Here is a 17,369-nt window from a genome sequence, read left to right as displayed (position 1 = left end):
GTAAATACTAAATACTCTTAAGACATAACATGTTAACCGTCATTTTAACTTGTTCTCACGTACTAGTTACTAACTTCAACCAGCTAGCCGTACTTTCACCGGAGAAGGAAGGAAGGAGCATGTATTGAAGGTTGTAAGGACTGACATCTATGAGCAAATCTTTAGAGCATTAATTAGAGCTTTCTAAATTTCAGGACTCTGATTCAACTTGATACTCTAAAAAACAAGGTATGAGTCCATTCATTTCAAACATTCACTTTTCCAAATTCAAATAAAATTCCTTTTTGCAAAAAAGTAATTTGCTTAAAATGCAGTAATAATAATATCAGTTACTTAAGTGCATGGAGGACACGCGTTGCATGGATTCTTAGCTTACGTCATTTTAGTTGATTCTTATGAACATCATTATAGTTCAGTTGCAAACTCTCTCTATATAAATAGAGACACAGTGACAAAGAGGGAGATAAGCAAAGAACTCACGAGAACTCTGGGGTAAGTAAATTAAAAGTTTAGCTTTTTTTTTGCTCAGTTTGAAGCTTTTGAACCTATCGTTCTCTCTCTCTAAAGAATCCATCTTTATACAGATTTTGCTTCTTTTCTAACTAGCCCACCTCATGGATTCCTCGTGATTCCACTTTAACCTCTCTAAAAGTTTCAAACTTTTTTCTTCGTCTTTTGTGCAAAAGGCAACTTTACGATGGCCCTCGACGGAAACGGCGGTGCTGTATGGTTAAACAGCAGCGGAGAGGAGGAAGCTTCGTGGGGTGGGAATCAAGAACACGTTGGAGCTTCTTCTCTTTCTCATTTCAAGGCGCCTATGCTTGAAAGTGATTGGTTCAGTAACCAACAACAACAACATCCACAAGATCTCCACGTGTTACAGAACCAGCAAGAAGACTTCAGATTCCTCGGCGATTTCCTTTTCAATCCCAACGACAATCTTCTTCTTGATTCCTCTTCCTCTCAACTTTTTACCCTCGACACATCTCAGCCTTCCTTCTTACCTTCTAACAACAAGTCTTGTCTCCTCAGCGCTCCTTCCGACACAAACCCTTTCGACAATGCCTTCGAGTTGGGTTCGTTGACACAAGGCTTCACTCCTTTGGAGTTACAAGGCTTCACCAGTCCTGCGAAAGTTCTGAAGCCTTTAGAGGTGTTAGCATCATCCTCTGGTGGACAGCCTACTCTGTTCCAGAAACGTGCAGCCATGCGTCAGAGCTCTGAAACCAAGTTTGGAAACTCAGAGAGGAAGCTGAGCGATGAGTCTGATGAGCTGAACGAGAGTGTTCAGAACAGAGGAGGTAAAGGTAAGAGGAAAGGACTGCCTGCTAAGAATCTAATGGCTGAGAGGAGAAGAAGGAAGAAGCTTAACGACAGGCTTTATATGCTTAGATCAATTGTCCCCAAGATCAGCAAAGTAAACAATCACTTCTCTCTTTATCTCCTTTAATAGTTTTTTTCTCTGTCTTTGTCTTTGTTGTGTTGTTTGTGATAAGGTTTGGTTTGTAGATGGATAGAGCATCAATACTTGGAGATGCAATCGATTACCTCAAGGAACTTTTACAAAGGATCAATGATCTTCACAACGAACTTGAGTCAACTCCAACTCCACCTGGATCTTTGCCTCAAACTCCGCAGAGTCTTTCTTGCCATGTCAAGGAAGAGCTCTGTCCTTCATCGTTGCCAAGCTCTAAAGGCCAACAAGCAAGAGTAAGGCTTAGACTTTGTTTTTTTCTTGTGGTTGAGTTTTAGACATTTATTTACTCTTTTTTTTTTTTTTTTAATCCACAGGTTGAGGTTAGAGTAAGGGAAGGAAGAGCAGTGAACATTCACATGTTCTGTGGTCGTAGACCTGGTCTTTTGCTAGCTACCATGAAGGCCTTGGATAATCTTGGATTGGATGTTCAGCAAGCTGTGATCAGCTGTTTCAACGGGTTTGCCTTGGATGTGTTCCGCGCTGAGGTGAGATTAATAACTTCATCATCTTACTCTCAATTTAAACATTTTGGGACTATGACATTTTTTCTTTTTGTGTACCAGCAATGCCAAGAAGGACATGAGATATTGCCTGATCAAATCAAAGCAGTGCTTTTAGATACAGCGGGCTATGCTGGTCTGATCTGATCATGAGGTTCTTGAGCATCTGATGAAGTAGAGTGCTAGAAGAAACTAAGCCTTTAAACATGCAATTTTCTTTACTTTCTTTCATCAAGTATGCAATTGTACATGAGACATGTTTAAATTAACCTTTTTGAACTTGGGGGGGGTTGTTCGATATATTACTCCAGCCTTTATTATCGTGTGTTTTAAGTTATTACCGTTTGATTAACATTGGGGACTTGGGGTCTGATTCACAAACTCATTCTTGATTAAGTTACATTAATGAGTGGTTACAGAGATACAACAAACACATATTCACATCAGATTAAAAACTTTTCTAGTAAACATCTTTTTGATAGTCAGGTTCGCAGAACTCTCCTCCAAGATCATCACAAGCCTCTGCGGGGAAAACTCTGTTTCCAAGTCCAAAACACACAATCAGAAGCTGAGAATCTAAGGTAAGTAAAGGAAAGGTGTTAAAAGACGTGATCATTACGTTTTGGGGTTGTTATACTCTAGGTATTCTCGGTCTACGGGCTCTGAAGCCACGGGAGGTGAGACGGGCTTTGTTTCAAGCTTGACTTCAGGGTAAATGTCAGCAGAACAGGCGTAACCGCTGATTACTTCACACGCTTCAGCTGGGAAAACACTTGAGGATAGAGAGAGATGTTATTCGAGTCAGTTGATAACAAAGAAGGGAAGTGAAGGACTTACGAAAGGGGAGAGTCGTTGTAGTCTACGGTGAGTGGATCAGGGGTTGAAGGAGATGATGAGTTTGGTCTGAATCTGAGAGAAGAGAGTCTTGAGGGTTTGGTGGTGGAGATGGTCTGAGGAGGGAGAAGAGTGAGCTTTGGAGAAGAAAGTGGAAGAACGGTTGGTTTGATGCACAAAGCTCCCTGCATTTTTATGCCTGTAAGAGGATTGGTTTAGTGATTTTGGATATTTGGTTGTGTTTTTGGACAAGTTCATATGCTATACTTATAGCCAGAGCAGATCAGATACATTTTGTATATTGGTTGCCAAAAAAAGAAAAAAAAAATAGTAAATGTAATTATACTGACTCAATAATTGATAATCCAACGGTCAGAAATCACTGATCCAAACTTTATTTAAAAGAAAAATTGAACAAAAAGTAGAGATAATTTTTAAAAGGATAAGGATAACATGTGAGAATGAAAATCGCCCTCTAGGGAGAGATATTTTATCACAATCTTTTTTGTATCTTTCTGTGTTCTCTGAGTCAGCAAACGATGTAAACTATGAAAGACACATTCATTATCAGTCGCATGGATTCACAAAGCCAAAGTTCGAGTTTTACTTGCTCACCACAACACTCAGCTTATTATACATAACAATTCCACCAGTAGATGCGTACACTGGTTGTCGACAGAAGCACTCGGCATGGTTTCTTCCTTCTCATGCCAGGCTCTTTGATGGTTACTGGTGTGCTTGGTGTTCTTGATGTTACACTAGCGAATGATGTTATGTTTATGTTTCTTGCACCTGTAAACATGTTTTAGAGGTCTCATCAGTGAATCTTAAAATAAATCTGTAGCGCTAAAATATAGGTTACAAGTGGTTGCCTTTGTAACTTCACTGCTACTGCTGCTTTGATGTTACACTAGCAAATGATGTTAATTATGTTTCTTGCAGTTTTATGCTGCCCGTCAATGGTGCAAAGTTCTGCCGCTGCAGCTTTGATTTTATGTTTTCGATCCTACAAAAAACACATTCTCATTATTGGTTAACCAGGTAGAAGTTGTATGCATCGTTGTCCTGTAGGTCTTTGCTATCATTTTGGTGCAACACGTACGGGCCTTTTACTCCCATTGTTTGAGGAAGATGACTGTGCGTCTTGGTCTACTAGAGAGCGACCATTATCACAACTCTTTTCCAAACTGGACTGAGATTCCTCATCTGACTTGCCAACTGAAGAATCATTGTTGATTTATCTTCATCGTTGGTGCTTGATTAGTGATTACCAACTAGAGAAACACCAGGAGGTGAGAATGATGGAATCTGATTTAAACTTGATTTGCTACAATGTAAGGAGAGCCCAAAGTACACCCAAGTCCAAAGTACCTAAAAGTGTAAGAAGGATAACCCAAAGTAACTAAACATGTAAAGCACTCATATAAACACAAGGCCCCAATCATGTGCTTGGTTGGCCTGTATTGAGGACCGGCACTGGTTCTGGCACTGTATGATTGACTATAGATTGGGCCTTGTTGATCTAGTTGATAAAGAAAAAAAAAAGTATGTCAAAGACTATTTATGTACCTTATTTTTATGAGTTGGTAGTTACTTGGATATGTCCCTGTTATAATCGAATGTCAAGATTTGAGGACTAATTTTTTTTATCTAATATTTGATATGATATTTCAAGTGTTTTTCTATGGGCAAATTTCCAAAATAGCACATTTCTAAGTTTATATCACAAAAATAGCACTCAAAAACTAAAATGACCAAAATAACACATTTCGAAGTTTATCCTTTGAAAATTTTAATTTTTTTATTTTTCAAAATTTGAAATCTTATCCCCAAAACCTCATTTCTCAACCCTAAACCCTAAACCCTAAACCCTAAACCCTAAACCCTAAACCCTAAACCCTAAACCCTAAACCCTAAACCCTAAACCCTAAACCCTAAACCCTAAACCCTAAACCCTAAACCCTAAACCCTAAACCCTAAACCCTAAACTCTAAACCCTAAACCCTAAATCCTAAACCCCACTTATTAACTCTAAACCCTAAGTTTGTGATTTTTGATAAAACATTAAATGCTATTTTTGTGACTTTTGACCTTGAATGCTAGTTTGAGAACAAAAACTTGATTTAGTGCTATTTTTGTCTTTTTCTCTTTTTCTAATACAATATTCAGTTTTCAATATAAGAGATTACTAACACATCTTCAGACTATTTGGTGTATTTATTTTCGACCAAATCTTATTTTGAATGTCTTTTACACTCCCTTATCAAAAGTGTAAATAATACATGCGAGTGGTATCAATCAACAGTAATGTTTTTTGTTTCTTTGTGAGGTCAATATCTAGAAGATAGATAAACGAGACCCACCATCCACAAAAAGTCTTTATCATTATATCTTTCCTCCCGACACAAAATCAGACCCATACATGATTTTCGATCTGTTCAAAGACTGTCTATAGTTCTGTGTGCCCACAAAGGTTTTTAGCAAAACTAGGGACAGTGATTACTAAAAAACAGAGCTCTGAGTCAAATTTTGCAATAAGTCAAGAGACATGAAAACTGAGTTGCATGACAAAATTTCACTACCAATTTGGAATTGGAATCTTTTGACAATTTGGTTGTTGTTGTCTCTTTGGCTATAAACGGCTATAACGCATATAGGTAGGTTGAATGAAAGCTAAGGTCAAGTTAATTTCCATAAATTGCTACTTTATAGGAAAAGTAACTCTGAGTGTTTGGGTCCAAACATAATAAGTAGTAGTAGCCTAGGGTTCTTGAAACAGGAGAGTTATCATCTTCTGCTAGTTCAACTGTTAACCAATGGGATTCTTTTGATAAAGACCAGTTTGGTTAGTTATAAACTATAACATTTTATGAAGAAAGTAAACTCTAATTTTGCTGGTCCAAACTTGATATTTAATGATATAGCGAGTGTCTATTTTTGTTTATGGCAACAATAACAAAAAGAATCACACACCATTCCACTCTTTGCTTCCTCCATATCATCAATAAATAATGTTTTTACAAAGTTACATTTTCTGCACTCACTGTCAAAAATAATCTGCTGAAAGTAACCACCAATGGAAGTAAAATAGGGGAAAAAACAAACGAATAATAAGAATAGTTCAGCTGTTGTTTGTACACTAAACACAAAACAGCTGATCAATCTTCATCCTCTTAAGATCTCTGATTAGTTTTTGTCTCAGAGAATCAGAGATCTTATATATAAATAAATATAGATGCAAAGATGATTCCAATTTTTTCATCAGTTTGATGATTTAAAAAGCTGACTTCCAAGAGTAACCGTTGGAGTACCTTCACCCATTACTGTTGTTAAGCTCACTTCCTTATCCAATATTCTCTCCAATTCTGCCACAACATAACTCATTGCTGGTCTCTTCTCGCTTGAAACATTAAGACACCTCAGTGTCAGTGTAATAACCTCCTCCACTCCTTCTGCTGTGTATGTACCACCTAGTCTCTCATCTACCATCATGGGTATATCCTTGTAATCCCTTATGTTTTGCATCTGCACAATCAGTAAGATCACTCCAAGTGCATACAAGTCAGATTCAAGATACACTTTCATTATCCAACATTTTGTGATAGTGATTACATACCCATTCTACTAGAGTTTGTGTTGAGCTTGAAGGGGATGGTTCTGATGCTTCTCTTCCACTTACTAACTCCAAGAGGAACACCCCAAAAGCATAGACATCACTCTTCTCTGAAAATCTTCTGAACTCTTGAACCCTGAAACATTGGAAAGTCTGAGAAACTTGGATACAAAATGTGATCCAAAAAGGTAAAGAGTTAGATTACTCTGGTGAGAGGAAGATCTGGTCTGCAGCATCAAGAGACGATGTACCAACAACAACATCATCTCTTCCCAAGAAGTTACGGACTCCAGCATCCGCAACTCTGGCAATGAAATTCTCATCCACAAGAACATTAGCTGTTTTGAAGTCCTTGTGTATCAACCTGGGACTCAGTGAGTGAAGATGTGCCAAGCCTAAATATACAAAAAGGGATCAAGACACAAGAACTCATTTTGATTCTATGAGAAAGGCAATTTACCTTTAGCTGCTCCTATAGATATGGCAAGCCTATTCCTGAACTCTAGTCTATTTCCAGATACTTTATCACCAGCACCTAATCAAAGAAAAGATCCAAATGATGATTACATTGTCTACTAAACACACATTATCAAATTGAATAGTTACCAAAAAGGACAGAGAGTTACCGTACAGGTGACTGGAAACACTTCCGTTAGGAACATACTCGTAGACAAGAAACTGCGTGTTGTTTTCTTGGGAATAACCCAAAAGAGTAACAAGATTACGATGATTAATAGACGATAGATAACGAACCTGGAACCCAAAAAAATACCTTGTAAGCTTCTTCAAAACACTTTGTTCTAAGTTCATAACCAAACGCTGACCTCGTTAACAAGCTCTTGTGTTGGCAAGCCTGGACGTTTCTTGATGGCCACAAGAACACCATCTTGAAGCAAACCTTTGTAAACCTCGCCGAATTTGCCTATACCAATAAGGCTTTTGTTGGTGAAACTCTTGGTGGCTTGAGCAAGTTCCTCCACCTTAAACCTTCTTGCTTCTCTCATTGACAAGTCCATTGCAACACTTCTTCCTTCTGAAAACATCATCCAAAAAAGTCAAGAGAGAGAGAGAGAGAGATTGGTTTTGTATGTGATTAATGTACCTTGAGTTGATGGATCAGAAGAGCCTGACTCAGAAGTTCTTGATGCATTTTTGCGACGAATGATGCAAAACCATAGGAGAAAAACCAAGAGAGCAGACAATGCAAGAGCTCCAACAGCACCTCCAATGGCTGCTGTAAGAGGAACGGCTGACATTTGTATACAAAATAGCTTCTCAGCGATGCTCCAAACTTTTACTACCATGCGATAAACCTGTACCAGAAAAAAGATTATAAAAAAGATAATCCAAGGTTTGTGATACATCTTTTGAATCAATCCAACATGCAGTAAAAAGAATCTTGAAAAATATTGACAGATCTTTACTTCATCGGAGATTACATATCACAAGAATCTGCAGAAGATTTGGTGTGAAAATGTTAAAAAGGGAGAGTTCGAGAAGAAAAGGAGCTTTGAAACATCAAATCTATCTCCGCGGCAGTTTCTAGAACTCGAACGTGAAGAGAAGATAATGAAAACAAGTCTTGTGTCGGAACTCAGACAATGCCGACAGAAAGTGACATCGCGCAGACAACAACTCTCTCTCTCTCTCTTAAGACTGAACCAACAACAAATTTACTACTGTTTTTATTTTTAATAACTTTCTAATTGACATTAACAGAGTTTTTTACTCTTCTCCAACAAGTCAACAACCAGAATAAAATGAGCCCTTGAATGAAACAAGGAAGAAGGATGTAAAACATTATCAAGATTACCTTGGAGTACTACAAAATGATTCTACAAAGTTTATATATATTTTGTTTTTTAACTTTTTCTTTCTACTCTTGAGCTCAGGTACAAAGTTTATATTCTCAAAAACAGAATAAGATTTTACTAAATTATGATATTACAATCAATTATTAAAGGAATTCTAATACGAATATTTTAACACAATAATGTCCATAATCAAGGTGACTGTTATATGATTGGTATCAAGTCCTTATAACTCTTGATTATGTCTCCATTACTAACAAACTAGGTAGAGAGGGTGAAAGTGTTCAAAAAGGAATATTTTTTTTTTTGACGTCAAACGATAATTCTATTACTCACAATTATTAAAAGAATTCTAATACAAATATTTTAACACAATAATGTCCATAATCAAGGTGACTGATATATGATTGGTATCAAGTCCTTGTAAATCTTGATTATGTCTCCATTACTAACAAATTAAGAAACTAAAACCACCGTGTCATGCAGTTTCAGCCCGCCGCAAATGTAAATGATACGAACACACTCACGCCACCATGTCTGTACCTTCTTTTATTTATTCGGCAAATCTCTCTTCTTTTTTCTTTAATTCTTTCCTTTTTGCATGTTTTTTAGTCCATAGATTTTACTTGGATGCTAGACTTACCAAAAAATATTTACTTGAATGTCAATTACAGATTTGATTTTTTTTAGATCAATCAATGTAATTGGTTCACACTTTCTCCGGCACAAAAATAATGGAATCACTGGTTGTCCATCACAATAAACGAAATTGTACAGATCATATCTTGACTTTCATATTGATAACTTTTGTAATAAATTCTCATTTTCCCTAGTTTTGCGGTTAATTTGTACAGCTAATTTTAACCCCTGTATTGAGAAAAAAAAAGAATATGCGGTATTATTAAATCATAATCTATCTTATTAAAATAGAAGTACTTTAAATTTTTGTTTGGCAACATAAATGACAGTTAAAAAAAATTTAGTGTTGTTTGGAAACGTAGATAACAATATATTAAAGAAAAAAAAAGTAACGGACTTATGTTATCAAAAAAAATTGAAAATTCATTATATTATGAAGACTATATATATAGATCAGCTTTAAAATATACAAAAATGGCTAGCCCAATCTAATTACCAAAAAACATATTTGTCTAAAATAATCATAAAACAAAATTTAAATTTTATATACATATTTCAAATCAAAATATTAATTTAAAATTGATTTATATCAAAAATTAATTCAAAAATATACATATATTCAAAAATTGATTTTACTAAAATGTTTTTTTATAACCATTAATATAAAAATGTTTTAAATATATTTAAGAAAAATACAATACAAAGCAATTTCAAACACCAACGTAAATTATGAGTTTTATATTTCATATTAAGTTTTAAAAATATAATATATATGATTATTTATATGATGGTACGTACAAAATACTATTAATTATATGATTACTTATATGATGGTAGGTAAGAAAACACGATTAATTATATGATGACACATATATGATATTTAATAGTGACAGGAAAAAATAAATAACAACATATTCTTGCAATATTATATCTTCTATCCTATTAAAGTAGAAGTACCTTTGAGAATGTTTGGAAACAAGAATAACATAATTAAAAAGAAATATAATGTTGTTTGAAAATATGGATAGCAGTATACTAAAAAATGAGCTTATGTTATTAAAAGAATTGAAGTCCACTATATTTTTTTATAAATTATCTGTTTGGACCAGATTTAAAATATACGAAAATGACTCAATATAATTTTTTGTGTGCAACTGGTCCAATCTGATTAACTAAAAACATATTTTGTCTAAATTAATAATTAAACAAAATTCAAAACAAAAATTGATTCAAAAATATACGTGTATTCAAAAATTGATTTTTACTAATGTATTTTCCAATAACCATTATACAATTGTTTTCAATATATATAAAAATATAATACAAAAGAACTAATAGATTGAGTAAACCTTTTTTCTAATTTTTTTATGGACCACTGAAATAGAATTAGATATACAATACTAGAAATAGCTATAATATTTGAGTTATAATATCAAATCAACAATGAAACAAAAATATTAATATATGAATGTATTAGTATTCCTTTATTCATATTACAAATACAATAATAGTAAAACAATAATATATACATGGACCATAATTTTTAAAATCCAATAATTACCAATTAGTTATGAATTTATAATATTCTTACAAATTAAAGCAAACACCCATGCGGACGCACAGTATGATCGAGTATTATCTTAAAAGAAGAAGAAGAAATACACTTATTTAGTCCAATTAAAGAATTCTTTGGCCGGTTTATTATTTCTCACTAAGGAAACTCCTCTAAGTTCAACAATATATTCGCGTATCTGGCCACATCGAGAAGTGGCGGCTCCTCTATATGCTGTCCATATTACAAGAGAAGTCCTACTCTTTACATCCCTTAATTCACATTTCCACACTATTCTCTTATCTCCTTTCTCCTCAACTTGAAATTTGAATATTTCATTGAGTAATATATGATTGATACCTTTGCTTTCGCCTCTGTTGGACCAGCAGGTGACAGCCAGTACATGAGCAGCTCCAAGTTGGTTTTTAAATTGTAAAATGTTTGGAGTGCATTTGGAAATTTGTCCGGAACTTTCTTTAAAACCATAACACATAACAAGAACTAACATAAAATTAATGAGATGATTCATTTTGGATCTAAAGACTCAATGACCCAAAGTGTAGTATTTATAATTTCTTTTGTGTGATAAATAAGGTAATAGGCTAAATATAGACACGCAAATATAGACCAACCAAACTTATGGTCGGATGGACATTCGGTGTCTAAAAATAAGGTAAATCCATAAGATCAGATCTAATAAATTAAAAATTTAATGTTGACCACTATAACTAAAGAAACCAAAAAGTCTAAGATTGTCGGGAAGTTACGCAAGTGTAATACCGAGAGGGTCTCTTCGCATCACTTACTCTCTTCTTGGTAACATAATGTATTCCATATGTTGGTCTACAGATCGCACGGATTGGCACACTATTAGAGTAGTAAACCAATTAGTCCAATTGTATTTTGGTTTAGTTGGTTAAGCGTCTATTACATAAACCGGAATCAGATCACTGTATAAGGGCTGACTTCCTCTTCCATTTTGTGATCAGTCAACTGAAAGTTTATCACACAAATTCATCTGTTTTCTTATAAAACCGAGGTTACGCCATCTACATTTTCAGTTAATTTTTTGTGCTTAATTATTTCACCCTTTATATTATAATTAATTAATTATTGCACAGTTCTGTATTTTTTTACATTTTAGAGTGTTACTAGTTAAAACCCCTGTTCGAAAACGCGGCCGTCTAGCCGCTATGCGGAAGTTGACCGCGGTGAATATGCTCAAATTGGTGTAGCTAGACGTTGAGCAATCATAACCATAGAAAAAGACAAATTTAAATATATTTTGAAAGTATGAACTACTGTTGGTTTAACTTGTACTGTTGCATTTAAGTACTGATTAGAAAGCAAAATAAAGAATTAATGTTGTTATTAATGACAAATATATATCGAGCGAACAAACATTAATAAAATGTTCTTTTATGTAAATAAAAAAATTCAACAAAGGCACTTTTGACGAAATAAATAAATCTATATTATAATAGATGAATTTTTGTTCTTTCCTTAGGGTGTTCACTTCAGCATTTCATTTATTTTGGTAGGACTCATCTTTATGTTTTTGTTTTAATATATTATATATTCGTAAAAAATTACAATAAATATCAATTATTGCATCGGTTTACACATCTTTAAAAAGGTTAACAATCCGGGTTCGAATAGAAACCATGGATGTTTTGCATGTTTTTATGATTAAATTTAATTAAAAGAAATTATGACTTTTACAATCTTCTTCTTTAGACTTTTAGGTTTTCTGCAATATAGACTTCGACGGCTCATAAACTTTCACGAGTTATACATCAATTTCCTCGTTTTTTATCATTTTCATGAAAACATCACGAATCTTTATATATACTACTCGATTATAGGATGAAACGAGCAAAAACTAATTTTTTTGGACCGAATCAGTCTAAATCATCACCGTTGGTGCCCGAGTTACGTTTTTCCGGCGATTTTACGCCCCTCGGCGGTGAGTTTCGAACAGAGTTGTGTAATGAATTAATGGTCGTTAGGTCATTTTAATTAACTCGCGGCCTATCGCACCCAGTTTCTACATAAGCCTTAAAAGGTAAGGCTGATGCGTCAGACAGACCCAAAGAAGCCTCCTAATCGTCTATTCTTTTTCACTGTCTCTAAACTAGGGCCTAGGGTTCTCCCACTTCGTCGCTTAACTCTCACCTCCGATGATAAACCATTACACTCTAAACCGCTCTATTCAGTGTCGCGTATCATTGAAACTCTTTAAATTGATAGAATTTCATAGTCCTACTGAAAATTTGATTAATATAACTTTTCTTTGTTGTTTGTTCTACTTTCCGAAGTTGTCCACTAAGACATGTACGCCATGGAAGGATTCACTAATTTTCCAGACTTCAAAATCGTTTACACAACCGACAACTACAGGAACGACCAATGAAAAAGAAACACAGCTTCTTGGACGGACTAAGAAAGTTCGTACATACCTGAGAAGAGCTCATGGAGATTCATTTTTTATTTCTGTTAAAAGATCTCGCCTTGACCATATTTATAGGGTTATGTATATTCTCTTACTCTATGTCTAATAAAAGGTTTCACAATTGTTTGGGGTTTTTAAACTGTGGTAGATAATTATTTTTTTATACTTGCACAATTTGCGGATTTATTGGATAGCTAATGAGGATGGCAATTAATCAGCGTATCAGATGTTGAATCTCAGCGGATATGTGGGTATCTGTCCGACATATTCATGAGAAAAATGTTGCTAGATGTCAAATTCATGAAGATAAATCGGAAACTCTTTTAGACGTCCATACATAAGATATGAAATATCAACACATAAGAAATCACCGGTTATTCTCATATCAACCTAATCAATCTATTATAATATAGACTATATACAATACATAAAAACTAGGGGTGGACACTTCGGCTATTTTCTCGGTTCGGTTCGGGTTCGGTTCGGTTTGGTTAGTTCGGTTCTAGTATTTTTCCAACTGAAGTAAACCATAGTTAGTTTGGTTCGGTTCGGGTTCGGTTCAGTTTATATTCGGTTCGGTTTGTATTCGGTTTGATTTGTATTCGGTTCGGTTTATTTTTTGGATCGGTTTAATTAGATTCTTCTTAGTTTATTTTTTCTAAGTGAAATTATGTTTTACAACATAAATTATGTAAACATAAAATATGTGAACTAAATTCAATATTAAACTCAAACAAAAACCTTTTAAAAAGTTACAAAAAGTATATATAAGAATGAAAACAAATGAAAGTTAACTTAAGTAAAAAAAACCAACATCATTAAAATTAAAAAGCCTCCAATGAATGAAATATTTTAAAGCAAATATTTTGATGATTACATATTAGGTTAGAAGAATATATGTTAATCAATAAAAAATAGAAAATATGTGGTTTAATATTAGAATTTTAGTATATTGGTATTACTAATATTTTTAATTTAAATAATTACAAAAACACATCGGTTTCTCGGTTCGGTTCGGTTTAAAACCATACTTAGTCGCCATCTGTCTGCTTTTCAAAGTTCCTACTTTTCCAGCAGAGTTTATACGGGTCTACAGTTAGTTCGGATCGGTTAATTCAAAATTTGGTTAGTTTGGGTCGGTCGAAATCTCACCAAAGTAAATCAAAAAGAAATTTGGTTTGGTTGGATCCGGTTTTCGGTTAGTTTGATTTCAAAATTTCTTACCAATTTTTTTTTGGTTTTTAGTTAAAGTTTATGTTTAAATTAAATAAAATTCAAAAGCTTTTAGTTAAATTCGGTTATTTTAGTTATTTTGGTTCGGAAAAAATCCGGTTTGAAATTTTGTTAAGATCGGTATTGTTTGGTATTTTTGTAATAAAAAAACTCAGAACTAACCTACCCAACCGAATCACAAACCAAATTTTTTTAGCTGTCGAACTGAACCGAACCTTCTAACCAAACCGAAAACCAAACGTTTGGGTTTGTTTGGGCAGATTCGGTAGTTAACCGCAGGCCTAGTTTATAAGATCACAAAAGCTTCAGACGCATAAGTTCAAATGTCTCGTACATTTTTTAAAAAAGGAAGATAATACAGAGACAGTAAAAGTAAAAGATAAACTTTTCCCCCAACTTCAAATCCTTCTTTGAGATCTTATACCACATTTCTTCCCCTCCCTTAATCCGAATCTTCATACACTTCACCATCCGATAGCTCATCGAAAGTCCTCATATCAAGCTGGTACCTCAACAACCCACCAATCCCACCAAACCCTCTACAGAACTGTGACCCTTCTTGCGACTTATTAGTCACAAACTCAAGCGTACAGCCAAAACGTTTATACTCATTAGCAAACCATTCAAGCAGAGGCATCTTCTCCACAACTTCCAGCTCCGCATTGCTCTCCGCATCATGGAAATTGCTCTGATCGTTCTCCTGCTCCTTCCCCAAATGCTTAATCACAGTCTCCCCTGTGGCACCGTTCTTCAGCTCATACCTATTGATGTCAAGATTCTCCCACACTATCAGCGTCTCAACCGCACCCATATCCAACGCCTTCAAAGTATCATCAACCCCGAAAACGTATTTACCAGTGTCTTGACTGATCTCCTCGAAGTACTTCCCAATCAGCTTCTTCTCCTGAATGAACTTCACGTTGGATAGAATCTCAGCAGAGAGCTCGATGGCTTGGTTGAAACCGTTCTCTCCTCCGTAGGAGACATCAACCACATTTAGTATCTTAGCTTGCAGACGAGGATCAAAGAGCTCAGACTGGCTCAACTCGGTCTTGAAATCCGCGGAACCGGCAAGGATCAACCCAGAGACATTAGGCTGGCTAGTAGCGGGGTTGATGTAGAACTGAGTCGCAAGCTCTGCAGTCTTCCTCACGTAGTTATGCCTCTTCTCCATCCTAAGCCTGGCGAACCGAAGCGCGGACTGTCCTCCCCTCCCATGCTTCTTGGGGAGGTCAACAGTGAACTTATGAAGGACCTCTCTCGTGTTCCCACTCAAAGTCCCAAACAAAGTCCCGTTCCCGTCCATGACAATGAACCCAAACTTGTCATCGCTCTCGAGAAGCTCGTTCAAAGGCTCGGTGTGGAACTTGTTGTCGCAGAGGTAGAGGGAAGCGTTGATGGGCTTGAAAGGCTCGAAGTCGATGGTGACTTTCTTCTCCTTGCCGTCGTCTGTGACGATGGTGCCCGTGTAGAGGACGAGGCCGTTGGGGGGGACTTTGTTGTAAAGCTTGAGCCTTTGCTGAGCTGAGGTGATGGCAGAGAGGACGGACTGGCGGTTGACGCGGCTCTTGATGTTCGAGGCGGTTCCGTACTCGTCGGCGAGCATCTTGGTGACGCGGGCGACTTGGTCACGGGGAGGCATTATGAGAGAGATCATGCTTGTGCCGTTGCCTCTCGCGCTTTCGAGGCCTTTGATTAGTTTCTTGATTTTCCAAATCTCGATGTTCTTGTCTGATTCTTGTTCTGCCATTTTTTTTTTGTTTGGTTGGTTGCCTTCAACAGAAAGATCGAAACTTTAGGGAACCCAGATTGAGATTTACGCAAAGATCCAAACTTTCGATAAGGAGAGAGAGAGAGAGAGAGAGAGAGATAGAGAAGGTACCTGTATCAGCGAATCTGGCACTCTCGCAGCAGCTGCTCGAGGCGGAAATGGGATCTTCTTTAGGGCTTATCTACTCTATTTCTCGACGGGCACGTGAGTTTCACGTGTAGGCATGCAGTAACTTTTGATTTTGTTTTTACCGCGGGACGGAGGACAATCTGAGGAAGCGACTGTTCGGTTTTTGCTAGTTTTGCGTTGTAACCTTAATGATTTAGAACCGTAAATTTTGTATATGTTGTAAAGGAATGGGAAATTTGATCTGTGTATTATTAATAAACAATAGAGGTTCCTTATATTCTTATATAAGGATTACAAAATATAGAAAAAAGGAAATTATCCAAAACCTAATACAACAGGAAATAGAAAAAGATCTAAAACAGAAAAATGAAAACATCCTATATCTAAGGTCGGCCAAAGGATAGGCCGACTCTCTCTCCTCAGCCGCCGACTCTCTCTCCTCTTGGACACGGCTGGGCCTTGTCTTGGTCATGGTTATGGGCCATCCACATAATGATTTATAACACTCCCCCTTGGATGCCATAACCATATGGGTTTGTATCATGCACGACGTTGCCTCATTAAAACCTCTCTAGGAAAACCAAAAACCCAAGGTGAGAAAAATGGAAACCGTAGACAGGAAAAAGAGTACAACACATGACACTCCCCCTGATGAAGACATCACTGAAGATCCTTCAACTGGCGCATTCCTATCTGATGAACCAGCTTCCTGAACGTTGAGGTTGACAGAGACTTAGTGAACAGATCGGCTGAATTGTCACTGGACCGAACCTGAACCACTTCAACTTCTTTAGCTTTCTGCAGGTCGTGGGTGAAGAAGAACTTAGGCAAGATGTGTTTTGTTCTATCTCCCTTAACGTATCCATCTTTGAGCTGAGCTACACAAGCTGCATTGTCCTCATAGATGATCGTTGGTTCTTCCTTTTCCTTTCCCACGGCCAGGCCACTCTCTTTAAGAATATGGCCGGTCATGTTCCTCAACCACACAAGCTCTCGGCTTGCTTCGTACATGGCTATGATCTCGGCATGATTAGATGATGTTGCCACTAAGGTTTATTTTGTGGACCGCCAACTTACTGCAGCCCCACCGTGTATAAACACGTAACCTGTCTGAGATCTAGCATTGTGTGGGTCAGATAAGTACCCAACATCTGTATATCCGGCCATGTTCTCTTTTGGCCGATCGGTATAGAACAATCCGAGATCGGTTGTTCCTTGCAGATATCTGAACAGATGTTTTATTCTGTTCAAGTGCCTAAGTGTCGGACATGAACTGAATCTAGACAGTAAACTCACGGCAAAACTGATGTCCGGTCTTGTATGACTAGCCAAATACATTAAGGCTCCAATGGCACTTA

The 17,369-nt window shown here is 36.2% G+C and overlaps 4 protein-coding genes across 6 annotated transcripts; 1 reads left to right on the top strand and 3 right to left on the bottom strand.

Moving 5' to 3' along the window:
• Positions 1-389: 389 nt before the first annotated feature.
• Positions 390-2,297, top strand: LOC106313181 (transcription factor ICE1-like). Of its 2 annotated transcripts, none has more exons than XM_013750922.1 (5): positions 390-492; positions 585-1,417; positions 1,510-1,710; positions 1,792-1,962; positions 2,041-2,297. In XM_013750922.1, the coding sequence occupies exons 2-5, from the start codon at positions 698-700 to the stop codon at positions 2,122-2,124; spliced, it is 1,176 nt and encodes a 391-aa protein (XP_013606376.1). In that variant the 5' UTR covers positions 390-492; positions 585-697; the 3' UTR covers positions 2,125-2,297. The 2 variants fall into 2 exon arrangements, with proteins under 2 accessions (XP_013606376.1, XP_013606377.1); XM_013750923.1 differs by having other exon boundaries at positions 482-492; positions 687-1,417.
• A 50-nt stretch (positions 2,298-2,347) lies between these two features.
• On the bottom strand, positions 2,348-3,073 carry LOC106313182 (light-regulated protein-like). The gene is made up of 3 exons (XM_013750924.1): positions 2,815-3,073; positions 2,597-2,749; positions 2,348-2,513 (listed from the first exon to the last, which is right to left on the bottom strand). Exons 1-3 carry the CDS (start codon positions 3,000-3,002, stop codon positions 2,438-2,440), a joined length of 417 nt encoding a protein of 138 aa, XP_013606378.1. The 5' UTR covers positions 3,003-3,073; the 3' UTR covers positions 2,348-2,437.
• Positions 3,074-5,803: 2,730 nt separating this feature from the next.
• Positions 5,804-8,008, bottom strand: LOC106316772 (probable receptor-like protein kinase At2g39360). Of its 2 annotated transcripts, XM_013754644.1 has the most exons (8): positions 7,849-8,008; positions 7,527-7,737; positions 7,249-7,457; positions 7,051-7,177; positions 6,885-6,959; positions 6,630-6,819; positions 6,428-6,560; positions 5,804-6,336 (listed from the first exon to the last, which is right to left on the bottom strand). In XM_013754644.1, exons 2-8 carry the CDS (start codon positions 7,726-7,728, stop codon positions 6,073-6,075), a joined length of 1,200 nt encoding a protein of 399 aa, XP_013610098.1. In that variant the 5' UTR covers positions 7,729-7,737; positions 7,849-8,008; the 3' UTR covers positions 5,804-6,072. The 2 variants fall into 2 exon arrangements, with proteins under 2 accessions (XP_013610098.1, XP_013610097.1); XM_013754643.1 differs by having other exon boundaries at positions 7,527-7,857.
• A 6,419-nt stretch (positions 8,009-14,427) lies between these two features.
• Positions 14,428-16,070, bottom strand: LOC106318979 (eukaryotic peptide chain release factor subunit 1-3). The gene is made up of 2 exons (XM_013757161.1): positions 15,994-16,070; positions 14,428-15,884 (listed from the first exon to the last, which is right to left on the bottom strand). Exon 2 carries the CDS (start codon positions 15,859-15,861, stop codon positions 14,554-14,556), a length of 1,308 nt encoding a protein of 435 aa, XP_013612615.1. The 5' UTR covers positions 15,862-15,884; positions 15,994-16,070; the 3' UTR covers positions 14,428-14,553.
• Positions 16,071-17,369: the final 1,299 nt, after the last annotated feature.

This window comes from Brassica oleracea, chromosome C9 (assembly GCF_000695525.1).
Source record: "Brassica oleracea var. oleracea cultivar TO1000 chromosome C9, BOL, whole genome shotgun sequence".
NCBI lineage: Eukaryota > Viridiplantae > Streptophyta > Magnoliopsida > Brassicales > Brassicaceae > Brassica > Brassica oleracea.
The sequence above is the reverse complement of the archived record's forward strand: the minus strand, read 5'-3'. Positions and strand labels throughout refer to the sequence as shown.

Coding starts and splice junctions, on each gene's coding strand:
- LOC106313182 (XM_013750924.1), bottom strand. CDS start 3,002: ATGCAGGGAGCTTTGTGCATCAAACCAACCGTTCTTCCACTTTCTTCT. Junction 2,750..2,814: donor TACAACGACTCTCCCCTTTC/GTAAGTCCTTCA, acceptor TCTATCCTCAAG/TGTTTTCCCAGCTGAAGCGT. Junction 2,514..2,596: donor GAGTATAACAACCCCAAAAC/GTAATGATCACG, acceptor ACTTGGAAACAG/AGTTTTCCCCGCAGAGGCTT.
- LOC106313181 (XM_013750922.1), top strand. CDS start 698: ATGGCCCTCGACGGAAACGGCGGTGCTGTATGGTTAAACAGCAGCGGA. Junction 1,418..1,509: donor TTGTCCCCAAGATCAGCAAA/GTAAACAATCAC, acceptor TTTGGTTTGTAG/ATGGATAGAGCATCAATACT. Junction 1,711..1,791: donor CTAAAGGCCAACAAGCAAGA/GTAAGGCTTAGA, acceptor TTTAATCCACAG/GTTGAGGTTAGAGTAAGGGA.
- LOC106316772 (XM_013754643.1), bottom strand. CDS start 7,788: ATGTATCACAAACCTTGGATTATCTTTTTTATAATCTTTTTTCTGGTA. Junction 7,178..7,248: donor CACAAGAGCTTGTTAACGAG/GTCAGCGTTTGG, acceptor TTTGGGTTCCAG/GTTCGTTATCTATCGTCTAT. Junction 6,960..7,050: donor TGTTTCCAGTCACCTGTACG/GTAACTCTCTGT, acceptor TTCTTTGATTAG/GTGCTGGTGATAAAGTATCT.
- LOC106318979 (XM_013757161.1), bottom strand. CDS start 15,861: ATGGCAGAACAAGAATCAGACAAGAACATCGAGATTTGGAAAATCAAG.